General features: G+C 36.1%; 4 protein-coding genes across 5 annotated transcripts in view; 2 read left to right on the top strand and 2 right to left on the bottom strand.

Moving 5' to 3' along the window:
- LOC135796288 (cardioacceleratory peptide receptor-like) overlaps positions 1–10,927 on the top strand; it is a 31,461-nt gene extending 20,534 nt beyond the window's left edge. Inside the window, exons 3-9 of one of the 2 annotated variants that reach the window (XM_065308240.1) lie at positions 5,877–6,012; positions 6,071–6,268; positions 6,419–6,514; positions 8,676–8,855; positions 8,900–9,037; positions 9,104–9,284; positions 9,340–10,927. In XM_065308240.1, coding sequence (XP_065164312.1) covers positions 5,877–6,012; positions 6,071–6,268; positions 6,419–6,514; positions 8,676–8,855; positions 8,900–9,037; positions 9,104–9,284; positions 9,340–9,562 — 1,152 coding nt within the window. In that variant the 3' untranslated portion in view covers positions 9,563–10,927. The remainder of the gene's footprint in view (positions 1–5,876; positions 6,013–6,070; positions 6,269–6,418; positions 6,515–8,675; positions 8,856–8,899; positions 9,038–9,103; positions 9,285–9,339) is intronic. The other variant, XM_065308241.1, reaches the window with a different exon arrangement.
- Positions 10,928–11,044: 117 nt separating this feature from the next.
- On the bottom strand, positions 11,045–11,912 carry Membrin (golgi SNAP receptor complex member 2). The gene is made up of 2 exons (XM_065308246.1): positions 11,656–11,912; positions 11,045–11,600 (listed from the first exon to the last, which is right to left on the bottom strand). Exons 1-2 carry the CDS (start codon positions 11,787–11,789, stop codon positions 11,099–11,101), a joined length of 636 nt encoding a protein of 211 aa, XP_065164318.1. The 5' UTR covers positions 11,790–11,912; the 3' UTR covers positions 11,045–11,098.
- A 64-nt stretch (positions 11,913–11,976) lies between these two features.
- Positions 11,977–14,935, top strand: ncm (pre-mRNA-splicing factor nucampholin). Its single transcript, XM_065308237.1, has 2 exons — positions 11,977–13,732; positions 13,809–14,935. Exons 1-2 carry the CDS (start codon positions 12,223–12,225, stop codon positions 14,633–14,635), a joined length of 2,337 nt encoding a protein of 778 aa, XP_065164309.1. The 5' UTR covers positions 11,977–12,222; the 3' UTR covers positions 14,636–14,935.
- Positions 14,622–17,360, bottom strand: LOC135796287 (EF-hand domain-containing family member B-like). Its single transcript, XM_065308239.1, has 8 exons — positions 17,125–17,360; positions 16,883–16,989; positions 16,213–16,694; positions 15,988–16,158; positions 15,504–15,919; positions 15,131–15,205; positions 14,927–15,069; positions 14,622–14,872 (listed from the first exon to the last, which is right to left on the bottom strand). Exons 2-8 carry the CDS (start codon positions 16,934–16,936, stop codon positions 14,669–14,671), a joined length of 1,545 nt encoding a protein of 514 aa, XP_065164311.1. The 5' UTR covers positions 16,937–16,989; positions 17,125–17,360; the 3' UTR covers positions 14,622–14,668.
- Positions 17,361–17,441: the final 81 nt, after the last annotated feature.

The raw sequence follows: 17,441 nt of genomic DNA on the forward strand, positions 1-17,441 counted from the left end.
GTAGATACGTCAAAATTGCTTTATATTTTAAATTACACTCATATTTGAGTAGGTCTTTAATTAATATTAAAATTTTACATTTTTAATTTAAATAATCCGGAAGTTGGACGGGCTTTCAGGGCAACGGTAGTAGCGCCAGTATTTTAATTTTCATTTTGTCTTAAATTCGGGTTTTCAAAAACTGATATTTTAAGGATATAATGCGGTGCAGTTAACATTTTCATAGATATTCCAATTTTATGGAAAACAGTTTTTATGTGAATAAAATCAAAAACTATTGTATGATATTTTACCAAAAGAGAGCAATTTGGAAATCGTGTCAATTTACTCATTACAGCAAAAAAAAAACCCGCCAAACAAATTTAACTTTGACTCACTAGTCCTCGAGATAAATTGGATTCAATATAACAATACGTTTTGTATTGAGTAAGCTTTTTTGGTTAAATTCGTTGCAATCTTTTTAAAATAAAATACAAAATGCTGTTTTCAATAAAACGGGAATTTCTACCAAAATATTCAACAAAAAGAATCAATATACTGTGGAACAGTGAAATTAACGCTTCATCTACTCTTAATGAACAAAACTGTTGTAAAATATTTTCTGCACTTTAAATAATGGATGTTTCTCCTGCGGCTCTCTTAAATATTAACAACGTGAAATTATCAAAAGCCATTTTAATAAAATAACAAAGGGGAGAACCAATAATTTTGTTAATTTACCAGTTAGATCGTAGAAAAGTAACTTTTATGGTAATTTGTACAACGAGAATATACTGTGGAACAGTGAAATTAACGCTTCATCTACTCTTAATGAACAAAACTGTTGTAAAATATTTTCTGCACTTTAATAATTAACGTTGCTAAACCTTTAATAATGGATGTTTCTCCTGCGGCTCTCTTAAATATTAACAACGTGAAATTATCAAAAGCCATTTTAATAAAATAACTGTTTAAAACAAGCAAATATATTTTGTCATCTAAAAGCTTTTATTCGTAATGCGTGCTGTATTATCTTCTTCATGTCTTGCAAACTCGAGCAAAAAAATAAACAACAACACGGCGACGTTTAAAGTATCACATTTCTTACCGAGAATAATCATTAAATTAAATTTGCAAAATGTAAAATGTAAAACGATTAGCGGTTATTACACGCTCACATAATGGACGTTAATTTTGCGGCGCGGCTCGGTGGTGCGTTGTCAATAAAATTATTCACGGCTCGGTTGTTTTGATACATCGGCGGCAATGTGACGCGTAATTGACTCCGAAAGAGATCTAAAACCGGCGCGCCGACACTTCAAAGACGGACACGCGTTTTAATGCTAATTTTATGAGAAATATTCGTTGCAGTTACGCTCCAATATTTGACAAATTACAACCGCACTATAAATATCAACTAATTTTTCGTCGATAAAATTATTTTTCATATCCAACACTTCGTTAGACACAGCTGCATGTGCGCACGTCGTACGTGTAATTACAAACGAGATTAATGATAATTGCCAGCAACAAATGCTCCGAATTATTCAGAGAGCGGAATTTATTACACGTTCGGATTTCTCGTCTCTTCCAGCGATCTGGATGCGTTAACGATCATATAAATAGTGTCTGCTCGTCGCCGCAAACGGAAGGCGGCAATTATCCACGTGCATTCTTCAAAAACTCATCCACGGCGTAGATTTTCTTTTATTCATGAATGTGTAGTTATACCATGTGTAACATATAAATATCTTAGAGTGTTGTTTGTCTGGGGTTGAATTTTCTTATTGGAGCACCATATATATTGAATTAAATCACACATCACGTTGCCCATATTTGCAGTGGAGCGAAACAAAAATGATCCTCATAAATGTGCGCTCACTGAAAACCAGTCTCGAGCGAATCGCTGGTGTGAAAATATTTTCATTACGATTGCAAACGATCAATCTACAATTAGCACCGTAAACGCATCAATATATTGCTCAAGCATATTAGTTTTATTAGTACATTAGCTTTAATAAAAACTATTAAAAACATTTTAAATTAAGTAAAAATAATAATCTATAATATAAAAATAAATCGCAAAATCTGTTTGTAAGCGTATAACTCAAGAACGCCCGGTTCAATTTGGCCAATTATTTCTTTATAATGTTCGTTTAAGTCCACGGATGGTTATTACGGCGAGAAAAAATCGAATAATTGCCGGGAAAACCCTCAAAACGGTCATTTTCTATAGGATAAAAGTAGGCATTGCGATTCAATCATAGTTATAGTTAAATAGTTAAATCCGAGATGGCACGCTGAAGTGCATTATTAGCTATTCTTTATAAAATTAATTTCTTTAAAATAAAATTGCAAATCTTATTGATAGAATTGTCACATACTATGTCTAGAACAAGAGAGTCAAAACGAATTACATTTTTATTAAACACTACCGGGACGAAGTCGCGGGCAAAAACTAGTACCTACTAAATATAATAAGTAAAATTAATAAGAATATCCGACACACATAACTCCTTCTTTTCTTACTACCACTTCATATGGGTTATCCGCAGATATAAAAGCGCAGTATGTTGACACCACACTGATTAGTCATGTCTGAGTCGACAAGTAGTGCAGATTACAGCTTTCAAGGATCCTCTCATCATCCAATCAAATGTTTACGAATAAATATACACATTGGCAGTACAAAAGTAAACAAAGCATTAATAATAAAATTCCACCTGTCTTCCAACAATTGCTCCTCCTTAATTTACCATGTCACGCATAAATAGAAAACAACGTCACAAAGGCAGAAGCAGAAACGATAAATAATGTCTTGTAGATGAATCCAAGCCGCTCCAGATAGTTGTTCTTTATCAAAATAAAGATTCCTAGATATTAGATATACGCACGAAGGTCATGCTCAAGGTCATCAACATCCACCGATGATATTCATGTGGCAATAATTCTGCCTTTATCTTCAATTTGAAGGCAATCGCAGCAATATTCATCGATTCGCATGAAAGCAGCCCCTAAATATAAAAAAAGCTCGAAATGAATGCGTCATGAGCACGAATAATATACACTGAAAAAAACCAACGCGCGTCGTAGATAACAACGATGTATTTATAGTATTTCGCAGCGATAAGCTGAATCGCGAATTGAGTCGACTACTAAACGGACTAAATCATTCCGGCATTCCGGCATTTCGGCCGACAACTATGCGCAGGATATCTAAATGTGCGTCGGCGTTTCCGCACCGCAGACATTCGCAGTGTTCGCATTAGCCGCGAGTGTAATCCGATATCTATGCGTAGGGCGTAGAAAGGAGCGAAAAGCGACAAAACAAAGTTTCGAGAGGCAAAACTGCCAAAAGCCAAAGCCGCGCAAAGGACCCAAAACCCTGACAAGTCAAGTTCAACATTTCAATTTTCACTGTTTGTACTCCAGCAGTATTGAAGTTAGAATGAAGGAGTTTAAACCCACAGAATAGTCAATGAAGCATCATTAGCAAGAGAATTTAAGGGTGAATAAATTGTGTTTTAATTACAAACACTCTATTTGCATTACTAAATCTATAATATAAAAATGAATCGCCAAATCTGTTGGTAAGCGCATAACTCAACAACGCCAAAACCAATTTGGCCAATTCTTTTTTAAAATGTTCATTAATGTCCAAGGGTGGTTTTTACGGCGAGAAAAATTTGAATAATTGCCGAAAAAACCCTAAAGACAGCTCTTTTCTATAAGATAAAAGTTGGCATTGAGATTCAATCATTATAGTTAAATAGTTGAATCCGAGATGGCGTTGAAGTGCATTACTAGCAATTCTTTATATAATTATAATTAATTTCTTTATAAAATTGCGAATTGTATTGATAGAATTGACACATACTATGTCTAGAACAAGTGAGTAAAAACGAATTACATTTTTATTAAACACTACCGAGCCAAAGTCGCGGGCAAAAGCTAGTAAATGAATAAAAAATTGTAAATTTTAAATTGTCATTTTAAATCCGTCTACATAGTCCGCTTTTAGATTGCACTCTCAAATGCACATCTCAAGGGAGATATGTTGAGTCTTTATTGCAAAATCGAATCGTAGAACTGCACCATTTGACCATTCGACTAGATTCACCAGATTTGTCCAGCACACTCAACTTGATGCGTTGCAATCTACATGATCCCCCATTGCAATCTTTCCACTCCTACACCAAATTGTCCACCATGGTCCAGCTGCATGTAATAGAAGCAGATTTCATTGCTGTCGCCAGCAGTCAAGTGTTGTCAAGTCAAGAAGATTTAATCACAGATTAGAAAGTTATAATCGAAATGATGGTGAACAACGAAATATGTCTGACTGTCCTAGACATTCAACCGAGTATAATATTCTCATCATATTTATCGCTTGCGTTTAATTTAGGTACTTGTTGATTCGCCCACCCGCAAATTATGTTTGCGTCTTGCGTCATACACTCAGGGGGTGATTTTTTGCGCGTCTACGAATTTCTTCACAATTCCAAAATTATGTAATTGGTTCTGAATAACTTGCCAATTAAAACTAAAACAGACAAATGTACTCGTAATAAGTATAAGTAAATCAGAAATAGCGAATATTTCCGCTTTTACTTTGGCTCTTTTTAAGACTAATTTCTAAATAGTTGAATAGTTCACGTTGGATACACGTTGAATCTTTGATTTCCACAAATGCAATTGCATTTAAAGGGATGAAAATCAAGTTGTCACGGTTGAATTTTCCCAAAAAGCCGAAAGCAGCTTTCCACATATTGTGCCACACTTTATTCCCTCACATCTATCGCATTACATGCGCCGCATGGCACCGAAACGCATTCTACCCGAAACAACCCCTTACTTACTCCCGTGTTGCCCTGTGTAGCCGGAAGCTGCGTGTGCGCGCCCGAATCATTCCATTAGGTCTTTGCCACACACACAGCATGTAGCACTTCCCCCTTGAATCCCTTGCATCCTTGCTAAATGTTCGGGTTTTCACCCTCTACGTCTCACAATCCCCGCGCGCGCTGATAATCAAGCGTCCACCGCATTTGAACGCGAACAATGCACGCCAGCGTTAACGCAAATTTATTTACGTGTGGATGTAATCATGGCATTAATTATGTTGAAACGCTCGCCACGCACAACATTATACACACGTGTGTACTTACGACTGTCGAAGGAAATCGTTAAAACACTGTAAACACGAACGCAATTTCGAATCTAATCCATCTTCATTTTTATTAAATTTATTTTATTTTTCCTGCCGGGTACATTTCAAGGTTGTGCTCATCCAGCCACACAAAGAAAACTTTTCATATGTGACATGAAAGCAGAGCGGAGAGCGCAAAGTGGAATTAGGAAATGAAAGACATTTTTACCATGTTCAGCAGGAAAAAATGCTGGTTCGGAAACTGTCAAAAACAAAAACATGCGTGTGCAGTCAAGCAGAACACTGAGGACAACTCGAGTGACCCATGACCTCTTGTTGTTAAGATTTCCGCGTTTTATTTCCGTTACTTTACTGCGAATGAATCAAATTGAGCGCGAAAAATTGGGAACACGGAAGGTACAGGATAATTTTTTGTCCGTTTCTTCATGCGTCAAAGCTCTAAATTCTAAAATCACAGAGTTTTGAATTGTGACTGAAAGAAAAGAGAATTTTAAGTAGAATTTCTGTTTGCACAACACAAATACTTACAGTTAAGCATCATTTTTGTCGCGATTAAAAGCAAATTGCAAGAAGAAAAAAAAAACAAAAAAATTTCAATGGTATAGCAAATTACATAAATATTCTGTATGTTATTTTTTTGCTTTTAAGCACTCAAAGCTAACTGAAGCAGCTTAAAGACCAAAGTTAATTCAAAAACAAACAAAAATAAATGCTTTGTTTTTCTTTGCAGACTGAACAATTTACCGTACTTTGGGTACTCTTCACAATGATCGTCCTGGGTAACTCTGCAGTCCTAGTGACGCTGTTAGTAAGCAAAAGTCGCAAATCACGAATGAATTTCTTCATTCGCCAGCTGGCAATCGCAGGTAACCAATACTAATACAATTAATGTAAGTCGTACTTAATTTACTAAGAAACCCATAGATCTCGCCGTTGGATTGATTAACGTCTCAACGGATATCGTGTGGCGTATCACAGTTGCTTGGCACGCTGGCAACATCCTCTGCAAGCTCATTCGCTTCCTGCAGGCGGTCGTCACCTATTCGTCCACCTACGTGCTCGTCGCGCTCTCCATCGATCGCTACGATGCCATCACGCACCCGATGAATTTCTCCGGCAGTTGTAAGAAACACCCCATTAAGTTAATGTATTTATATCTTGCGGTTGCGCCTGAACGAATTGCAACTCGCGCTCGTCCCATTAACCCATCTAGCTGATAAAATTTAATTTAAATTACTGCCTTACTAAACTTGTTGCGAAATGATTCCGCAGGGAAACGAGCAAAGTTTCTCGTCGTCATCGCTTGGCTGCTGAGCTTCGTCTTCTCACTGCCGACGTTTTTTCTCTTCGAGGAGAAACCCATCGAAGGTAAATAGTATTTTTATGCGACTTGCGCGACTTAAAACTTATTGTTTTATTTGTGTACGGTGAGGGGGCGGTTGTGATGAGTGGATGTTGACGGCAAACCGCGTGAGACGGTGCTCGTAAAATCGAAAGTTTCCACGGCGGCGGCGCTTTCAGTTTTGTTTTACGATCGCCTTTTCGACTTTTATTGTTACTTTGCGCGCATTACAATGCATTATGTCATTGAATTAGTAATTTATGACCGCGACTTTTTCATCTTTCGTGTTATTGTCCTAGAAAGCGCAAGTTTAATTTTTGTCAAGTCATGGTTTGCACATGAAATATCCTAGATGATTTTGCAGGCAGTTTCAAAGTTATGTTTAATACTTAATGCTTTATAATGAAATAAAAAGAACATTTGCAGATATTAGATTAAAAAGAATACCACTAACAAATGATTAGCTTAACTTACAGTTTGTATTTGTTATTACTTTTTACCCAAAAACTCAATTATAAAGTGGACAAAAACAAACGCAAAATTAAACAGAGGGTTACTTAACTCGTGTGCGCAGGGTTTTTGTCACTTCAGAACTTTACGCTAATTTTATGAGCGCTTTTGGCACGTTTGCGCGTTTTCGCTTTCCCCGCTGGAGAAAAATGCTATGTAGGTTGCCCGAAGAAATTAGGAACGAAAGCGGAAGTTTATGGCTGTCGCCGCTGTCACGTGCAGCGCGGGAATTTACAAATCGTTGAATTATTCCCCAGTGCTTAAGTTTTATTTTTATTTATTTTTCTCTCCTAAAACGTTTCAGTTTACATTTTGTTTCGTGCGGTGCGACAGTTAATTATAAAGTTTGCGTGTCTATGATTTATGTATTATCGTAATTGTGCGTTGACGCGTTCATTGCGCGAAATGCTCACGTTTCATGCAATAACTCAATATCAACTTCGTGTTGCAACACGAGACTTCATCTATTTTAGTTTGGAAAAAAATCGTATAATAACAAAACCAAGTCTAGTTACTGTTAGTTTTAACACTAGTTAAAAATAACAGTTTATAAATAGTAGAGATAAATTACAAACGTGCTTGTTTTACTATTGAATTATTTCTAAATTAAATTACCAATAATATCAATTCAATTATTCAATTAAAAACTAATTTATGGGAAAATATTTTTTTAATTTCTGGTAAAACAGAAAATAACAAGCTTTAGAAAATCAGATGCTTTATTATTATTGCAAAGATTTTAATTATTATTTTTGGTGGCTTTGGGAATAATAATAAAATTAACTAGACGATATCTTGACTTATGTTGAAACCGTCACCACAATCAAGTCTTAGTCACTCCAAGCGACAGAAAGCAAGAAAATAAAAAGGTCCGAACAGCTTCCGTTGCGATTACTCATAGTGTCAGATTGTCCCCGGCTACTGGTGCCTTGTTCATCCCCGCAGTTCGTTGCCCTGACGTCAGTAAGTCCGGGGACGATCTGCGACAAGATAAAAAGGATGTCCATAACTCCGGAAAGGACTACGACAACGAGCTGGAACCGAAACTGTCCCCGCGGCAATAAGTAACGGCGAGTGAGTACGGCGGGCGCTGGGATGAGGGCGTACAAACCATAACCTACGACGCGGATTCTTGCATTTTGCTTCCGCGTTGTGCACACAGACACAAAGTGTGAACCCGAACGGCGAACGTTTGCGCGCTGTTTCGTCGCACATAATTCGCGAGCGCCAACTTTAATTGCCGCGCTTTGAATGCGCATTCTGCATTCGCGATGTTTTACAGGGGTTGCGCGGGGGTGGCAGTCGGGAGATAATTGCTTACAAGCGCCATTTAAGCGAGTTTGCTTTTCTGCGTGCACTGGATTAAAATTACAAAATGGCGGGCGCTCTCACCGTATCGTTATTACATCTCGGCGCTCAAATATTTACTACCACGCTATAAATTGAGCTATTTAGAGATAAATGCATCGCGCGTACACTGCAGAGGAATTTTAATTAGGTCGATTTAAGTTAGTAACTTAGATATTCGTGTTTTTATGGGGTAAAATGGTTCAAGTCGTGATTAAAGTGCATTAATAAACATAAATTGTTGTAATTATTTTAGATTTAAAATCTTGTAACTCTAAACTTGCACAATTTTAAAAATTTCTTCCATATTATTCTGTTTTCATTTTCTAGGATTACCCCAATGCTGGATCGACCTAAAACCATGGCAGTGGCGCGTTTACATGACCGTAGTATCTTTAATTCTCTTCGTCATACCTGCCCTAATAATCAGCGCCTGCTACGCGGTCATCGTATGGACCATTTGGTCAAAAAGTAAACTTTTAATACCAGTTGGACATGTTCCCATCAGAAGTAAGCCTGAAAGCCCAAGGAATTGCCAACAATAAAATACAAAGATAAAATTACAGGTGATGAACATAGAACGCACCCACCTCGTTTCCAAGATGATCACGACTGTCGTCGTGCAAGCTCACGGGGGATCATACCACGCGCGAAAATCAAGACTGTAAAGATGACATTTGTTATAGTCTTTGGTAAGTAGAAACTTATCTAATCGTGAATTCCACAGGCGCATAACTCTCACAAATTCGAAATTTCAGTCTTCGTGCTGTGCTGGAGTCCGTACATCGTCTTCGATCTGCTGCAGGTGTACGACTACATTCCAGAAACGCAGACGAACATTGCCATTGCCACTTTCATTCAGAGTCTCGCGCCCTTGAATTCCGCAGCGAATCCAGTGATTTACTGTCTGTTTTCGACACATTTATGTCGTAACTTGAGGTAGGTGTAACTAAATTCAAAATTGCGATAAAAAACTTTTGAAAATTTTGTTTAGGAAATTACCACCGTTTTCCTGGATGTCCGGTTGTTTAACTCTGTGTTTTCCTGGCGTGCATGGCCAATGTTTCGGTTACGGCAGTGGTGATTCCACCGGTACTGTAACTACCTCTTTGACGCACTCTTCAAGACGCTCGGCGTCGGCAGCATCCTTAAGACACACGATTCGTTTACAACCGGCGCTTCATAATAGTCACAAAGTCGCAATGTCCGTCGTCTAGTCAGATAATTTTATTAAGAGTATTACTTCACTATAGGCAATCAAACATACACCTACAAATAACTTTTTGTGTAAAAAGTATGGAACAAAATTATCTATTTTAATTTAATATTTATTTTGCAAATTAAAGTTACAATTATTTGTTACTACGTTTGAAAATGTACAGATTGGTGCAAACATTTAGGTTCTACAATCAAAACAGATCAGATGTATTGTGGGTTGCCTATAAGAAGTTAAAAGCTAACATAAATTTAAATGAATTTAAGAAATAAACATAAAATAAAGGAACATGAGTGTGCCTGATTTATGGTGTACATAATTATCTGCTTAAAACAGTATAGTATTATATCGAGTAATAAAAGTAAGTAATTATTATGTTGTATGTAATTATTTTTATAATTGTTAAATAGATGTTGAATATTGTAAAAATGTTTTACGAATGATGTGGCTCAATGTAACGTCGTTATTTTCTACAATGTAAAATTTCTCGCATTTTTGTTGCGTCCTCGCAATATATAAACAAGTCCATTATTACTAAACACGTTGTTATTGTATTTATTGTCACTATACAATAATTCTATTTAATAATATTGTAACGATGTACAAATTATTGTTTATAACTATTTATACAAATAAGAAGACGTAAAACTAAACCAAGGGACCATTGGCTGGAGTGTGATGATGAGACTGCTTATTATATTTTGGTACGAAAACAGAATTGGGAAATATAAGTGAAGGTAAATAGAGAGAACGTAAGAAAAAAAATCTATTTATGAGACATGGAAAGGGTGTAGCCAATGTGGACCTCTTTGTGATAGCATTTAGACACTGACTTTATACAATATTTAACAATGTAAGACTTAAACACACATATAAACGAACAAAACATCAATCAAAAACTATACTTGCTGTAATAACTACCAATATAGAAAATTGTTTTTTTTTTTCTTAAACTAAATTTAACTGAAATTAAAATTTCTACTCCACATTTACAATAGTAATAATTAAATTCATTAAGAACTATAACGTTTCTTTTAACGCTGTTAATTATCAACAAAATGTTCAAACAAAAAATATATTAAACTCACAGATGAATCAAATTAGCCAAAAATTCTGTTGTTTTAAAAATATTATTAAATTTAATACTATTTTGATTTTTACAAATTATTATTGTACGATACATTTGTTGTTAATAATTAACTGGTTCATGGACACAATATATTGTAATAAATCATCTCATTTTTATCACAAAATCACAAATTGTAATGAAAGGAGAACGAAAACCCGTGTGAAAACATAAATGTTTATTTGATGGATAATTTGTCTTGCTGTATTGAAAGTAAAATAAATAGTTGCATCCAATCAACTCTTTGTATAGTTCAATTAACAAAAATATTATTACATCACAAAGGTGTGCTTGTTTGTTGTTGATGTTGGGTGAATGAACAAAATAAAAAATGCTGTTTATATATATGCAACCAACTATACAACATAAATTATTTAATAATTGATAAAGTTCTTCTATATCGGAATGTGATCAAGTTAAATAAACAATAACAAATAGAATTACAAGCAATGTGATAATCATGCCTCCAAACATTATAATCTTGTCCTGGCCAGCCCTCTTATCAATCAAAGTCATTACATGTCTGCTCAAGCCTAGTGTGCTTGTCATGTCCATGATTCTTTTCTTGGCCCCTTTGAGAATACTTCTCTGAGATCTTAAGGATTCCAAAGTGCTGGCACCAGTATGTAACATTTCATCAACCCCTCTGTGTGATCTTAGCATTGCATTATTGTGTTGTAGGCCATAATCTAGATCAATCATAGTTGATTCCTGATTTGCTCTAAATCTAGTGCTTAATAATTGTTCTCTTTCTGCAGCTGCATTCTCCTGGCGTTGTCTTTTCTGCTGGGCAGCTGCTAGAGCAGCCTGTAAATGTCTGCTGTCATATTTCAGTTGATCGCACCTCATTTTTGCATGTGGGCGTTGTGTTACAGGCACTTTTAAAACAAAAATATCTAATTTTTCACAATTTCTAAAACGCATCGGTTGTGTGACAATTTTAGCATAATTCATAAGAATTTACTCACTTATTTATGGAGTTTATTGAATTTTGTATTGCATCTTCAATTGTGGGTCTATTTGGATGGTTACCTTCTAGCTCTTTAAACTGTTCTTTGGTCTGCTGTATCAGCGCATTAGTTTGGTGGTATAGAGGCTCCATATTTTAATTTAATAATATAAAAACTAGTATAAACTTTAGTAGAGTTTAAAAGTGTGTAACCTATAAGAATTGGGGTTTTTTGACAACGTCGACAACAAATTGACTCATGAAATGACGCATAATTGGTTGCAGATAGTAAACTTGTAGACCTACATACGTGTAAGTCACTGATCTATCGGCAACCAAACGTACCTTTAGAGGTTAGTATTTGTGCTGCGATCGGATGCGGTTGTTTAACGTTCGCGTTGTGTTTGGATTACTAGCACAAGTTATTAACTTTTATTTACATACATTAGAATTTAAACTCTATGCGTGAATAAACAAAGGGAAAAATAAGTTGATGAACCAAATACACAATTAATGTTGTTTAAAAGCAATCAAATTATTAAAAATCACGAGTGTTTAATAATTGGAGGTTATATTTTCGAGTATAATGGGTGAATCTGAACCAGAAATTGTCGAAAAAAGAAGCACGAAGCGCAGTAAACGCTCACCAGTTGCGGACCGGAAAAAATCCCGGCGCGATGATTCCCCAGACGACAGAAAAACCAGCCGCCGTCGTCGATCTGCATCCTCAGATTATGATAAAAGTAGAAAACGCTCACGTAGAAGATACCATGATCTGGACAAGCCAGAAGAGGAATACTCGCGATATTATGGTGAGGATAAACGGGAAAATAATGATCGGTACTGGAGTAAATACCCGAAGCGGGATGAAAATGTTATTGGCTCAAGATATTATGATGTGGATAAGGAGAGAGATGAGTCTAAAGAAAGGGAAAAAGTGAAAGATCCTGAAGTGATCACACCTAAACAAAGAAAAACTGTTGATTTATTAACATCGAAAACCGGCGGTGCGTACATCCCGCCCGCGAAGTTGCGAATGATGCAAGCAGAGATCACAGATAAGTCATCAGCAGCATATCAAAGAATAGCTTGGGAAGCACTCAAGAAATCTATTCATGGTCACATTAATAAAATCAATACATCTAACATCAAAATTATATCATATGAATTATTGCATGAAAATATTGTTAGGGGTAGAGGTTTACTCAGTAAATCAATCATTCAAGCACAAGCTGCTTCACCAACATTCACCAATGTTTATGCAGCTCTAGTGGCTGTGATCAATTCTAAATTTCCCAACATTGGCGAGTTGCTTTTAAAACGTTTGGTATTACAATTCAAACGTGGATTCAAACAAAACAACAAAGTTACGTGTATTTCTGCGGCGACTTTTATTGCGCATTTGGTTAATCAACGCGTTGCGCATGAAATTCTCGCATTAGAAATATTGACCTTATTAGTTGAATCACCTACAGATGATTCAGTTGAAGTGGCAATTGCTTTCTTAAAAGAATGCGGTCAAAAATTAACTGAAGTATCCAGTAAAGGTATCAATGCCATTTTTGAAATGCTGAGGAATATTCTGCATGAAGGTCAACTAGAAAAACGCATTCAATATATGATTGAAGTAATGTTCCAAGTCCGAAAGGACGGATTTAAGGATCACGCCGCCATCACTGAAGAACTCGACATTGTTGAAGAGGAAGATCAGTTCACGCATTTAATTACTTTAGAAGATGTTAAACAAAATAATTCGGAAGATGTTCTAAATGTGTTTAAATTTGATGACAAATATGAAGAGAACGAAGGAAAGTACAAAGCTCTCAGCAAGGAAATTCTTGATTCGGACTCTGATAGTGATTCAAGTGACGGTGAGTCTGGCTCTGAGGATGATGATGAAGACGAGGATGAGGAAGATGAAGATAAACCTAAACAAGATTTAATTATTGATAATACCGAGACGAATTTAATTGCTTTGAGGCGGACGATTTACTTGACTATTCAATCCAGTTTGGATTTTGAGGAATGCGCGCATAAATTGATGAAAATGGAGTTGAAACCTGGGCAGGAGATTGAATTATGCCATATGTTCCTAGGTCAGTGTACATTCAAGCGAAAGTTAATCATTAAATGGTAGTATAACCATTAAATTTGCTTTTTTTTCTATTGTAGATTGTTGTGCTGAACAAAGAACTTATGAGAAGTTCTATGGACTACTCGCCCAACGTTTCTGTCAAATTAACAAGGTGTATGTAGCGCCTTTTGAGCAGATTTTTCGAGATACCTATGCAACTACTCATCGTTTGGATGCGAATCGTTTGCGAAATGTGAGCAAGTTCTTTGCGCATTTATTGTTCACTGATGCCATCGGTTGGGAGGCTTTGAATATTATTCAACTGAATGAAGCCGACACTAACAGTTCAAGCCGTATTTTTATTAAGATACTCTTTCAAGAGTTGGCTGAGTATATGGGACTTGGAAAATTAAATGCGAGAGTCAAAGATGTTACAATGCAAGAGTCTTTCAGTGGTTTGTTCCCGCGAGATAATCCAAAGAATACGCGTTTTGCGATTAATTTCTTTACGACCATTGGTTTGGGTGGTCTGACCGACGAGCTCAGAGAACATTTAACGTCAATGCCAAAAGTAACTGAGGTGCCTACCGTTCAGGTTTCATCATCATCCAGTAGCAGTAGCAGTAGTAGCAGTTCAAGTTCAAGTTCCAGCTCGGATTCCAGCTCTGAGTCTGAAGAAGAAAAATCTCGAAAGAAGGATAAACGTAAAATTAAAACTAAAACCAGGACTAAAAAAAGTCCTGAAAAGGTACAAGAGAAAAGTGACAGAAGTGAGAGAAATAATAAGAAAGTAGACGATTCTCGAAGAAGGGATGATGACCGCAATAGAAGGGATGATGTCCGGAGCAAGAGGAATGAAGATCGTGGACGGCACAGCAGACGAGATCATGAAGAAAAAAGTCGAAGACACGGAAGGCGCAGTTAATTTCTATTTCAATTTAAGATTAATTATGAAGTTTTATGTTTGGAAGCATGTGTCTTCCTCTTCTGGTTTGATTGTAATAGGCGCGGCTTGTTGCATAAGTGACCTGAAAGTATCAACGCTTACGTTCGTATTTCCATCGATTTTCATGCCAATATTCCATAAGGCATCGAATGTGTCGTCGGGAAATTGAAAACCTAAGCGTTCGAATAGTTTTCGAACGTATTCCGGTTTGCGTGGCTAAAATTGAAGCCGATTATAAAAACTATGATGAATTCGTACAATAAATATTACTGCTAATAAGTCCATGTGTGATAATCCGTAGTTGGTTAATATGCTGGGATTAACCAGAATTTCCACATTTGTTTCAAGCCCTAAGTTTTCGCGATTTACCCTAGTACATGGCGGGTGCAATCCTTGTCCAGCTGGAGGATCATCTACAAATATCATGTTTTTAAAAACAGTTAGTGAGGTAACAGTTTGTGAGTATGTACTAACTTGAATTGTCTTGGTATGGAGCCATGCAGTGTTCGTATTGTGCTGTTGTGATAAACTCGTCGGGTTTGTTATCATCTAAAATTTGATTTACACATTCAAATATTATCTCAGTAATTATTTATTAGTTCAATATTCACTAATTCCGTGTATCAATTCTTTCAGAATTTATAAAAGATTGATTTTCGTGAAAAGAATTATAAATTATAAAATTATTACTTGTTACAAAATCTGATTTCAATTAGGGAGCGCATTGAGACAGAATTTAATACAGAATTGATTTTGGACCAAATAACTTCTTTACTATTAATTTTCCTTCAGACACTTGTATTTTTAATGATTAAATAGAAAAATAAAAATATTTTTATACATTTACCTTCAAAATCTTTCAATTCGGGTAATTTAATCTTACAATTTAACAAATTAAGCATTTCCTCGTATTGAACTTGTTCGTTATTATAAATGCCGAAGCAAGCAGCTAACGGTAGAATATCATTATGCGGAAATGACTGGTGATTATCCAACAGGATACGTTGAAACACTTGAATGTCCAACCATTTTGTATCGTTTATATCAGCATACTTGCAATAACCATACAGTTCTCTAAAGTTGACATTTCTCTTATGAAACGTGTTGCGAACATCGTGCAGCGCGCTCAACCACGAATAGAAATCTTTTCGAAATAGGGAAGTTTTTCGATTCGGATGAAGTAAATCTGCTAGCGAGTGCAATGGCCGATTGCTTTTCTTTCCAAAGCGATGATTGGCATCCACACAATCGATATTATTATTACTGGAGGTGATTACATGATGAAAAGCAAGTTTTAAAGATCATTTCTGCAATAGTTTTACGATACATACGGCGTACGCGTTTTTCCAAGCCGAAAATGCGTTCGGTCGATGTAATCAGCGAGAATTTTATTTGCCACTTCTAGTGGTTTATCTTCCATTAATTTTATGGAACACAATGCACTCGCTTTGCGCCTCGGCAGACTTCCATACCGTAGAGTTTTATCAAACGGTGGCCCGTATCTTAAAATCAACTCAGATAACTAAACAAGAATGAACTAAAACGTAAGTTTTTACTCGCGATTAACTTGTTCTCCTTGAAAATAATCATTATGTGTTGCCGTATACATCTTATGATACTCAGCATCATTGAAAGCGAGCTCGTAGGGTGTTACGTTTGGCGGATTAAGCAATTCCTCCAAATTTGGTTTATCTCTTCGCGATGGCGCACCAAATATGAAATCTTTGTCGATTTTTGTAGGAATTGCACCTATAGGATCGCTGGTTCTGCCTAACTCTTTAGTCCAATAGGATTTCCATACGGTTTCCTGTAGATCTTTTTGAAGGGTTCTATATCGTGTATCCACTGGGGGGTTTAATACTTTCTGCGTGTTTGTGTAAATGCCAACATGTCGCCAGTTTTTCAATCGTTGAACAGGAGATGGTACCGGGACTTTGTGTAGGCCTGCTTCGGTGAGAACTGTTACAATGGCATCATCGACTGGATAAACTTTTAGGCAATCGGAAAGTTTGTCGCATTTTTTTAGCGGTGCACCTGCCTAACAATAATTCAGTTACACGAAAATGCAAAAATATATAAATACATGCCAAATTATTACATATGGAATTAAATAGCGAATCCATAATTGTAATAAAAATTGTTCAAGGTAGAAGTAGTTTGAATAATTAAATTATAATAGATAAGTAAATTGGTTTTACGCTATTATAGATGTAAGGATATATATACTGCTCTGATATTTGGAGAACGATCCACAAATTTGCCTTGATATCTCCACTCCATTGTGAAAGGTGGATTTTTAGTAAAATATGTGCAATTTCTTTAAAGTAAAATATCTGAAATGCAAAACAAAGTTAAAAGACATTTCGTGACGTTTGAATGGTTTGAAATGTGCGCATGTCACGTGCTAGTGTCATGGTTATTGCAAACTTGTTTTTCAATCGTAATCATACAACTTTCTGCATAATTACGCTCGATTAGAAGTCGTAGCGTCTTCGTTTACTCCTCGATGATTATAAAGTCATATATAACTGTTAATATGTGGCATTCTACAATCGAATTAAATGCTCGTGCTACGTTGACATGTGTCTCAATAAAATTATCAAGCCTTTGTCAACACTACTTAGCAATGTTTAACGCGGCATTGTTAAGTATTCATCGTTGATATATGTTTAAGTAGAAAGGAATATTTTTTAAGTTGCAAAATATCATAAGATGCGTCAGCAGGTTTGAATAGTTGTTCAATCCAACTTGTGCGGGTCGGCTTGGCAACACTGGCGTTACTGCA

This window comes from Atheta coriaria, unplaced genomic scaffold (assembly GCF_025399875.1).
Source record: "Atheta coriaria isolate IRGN ID8LTWV9N9 unplaced genomic scaffold, Caltech_Dcor_3.1 hic_scaffold_7_pilon, whole genome shotgun sequence".
In the NCBI taxonomy this organism is placed as follows: Eukaryota; Metazoa; Arthropoda; class Insecta; order Coleoptera; family Staphylinidae; genus Dalotia; species Dalotia coriaria.

Excerpts from the sequence above, each read along its gene's own strand:
- Membrin (XM_065308246.1), bottom strand. The coding sequence starts at position 11,789 with ATGGAGCCTCTATACCACCAAACTAATGCGCTGATACAGCAGACCAAA. Across the intron at positions 11,601-11,655 it reads TCAATAAACTCCATAAATAA|AAATTGTGAAAAATTAGATA; the intron begins GTGAGTAAATTC and ends GATGCGTTTTAG.
- ncm (XM_065308237.1), top strand. The coding sequence starts at position 12,223 with ATGGGTGAATCTGAACCAGAAATTGTCGAAAAAAGAAGCACGAAGCGC. Across the intron at positions 13,733-13,808 it reads ATTATGCCATATGTTCCTAG|ATTGTTGTGCTGAACAAAGA; the intron begins GTCAGTGTACAT and ends TTTCTATTGTAG.
- LOC135796287 (XM_065308239.1), bottom strand. The coding sequence starts at position 16,936 with ATGGAGTGGAGATATCAAGGCAAATTTGTGGATCGTTCTCCAAATATC. Across the intron at positions 16,159-16,212 it reads GGAGAACAAGTTAATCGCGA|ATACGGGCCACCGTTTGATA; the intron begins GTAAAAACTTAC and ends GTTGATTTTAAG. Across the intron at positions 15,070-15,130 it reads TCCATACCAAGACAATTCAA|ATGATCCTCCAGCTGGACAA; the intron begins GTTAGTACATAC and ends TGATATTTGTAG.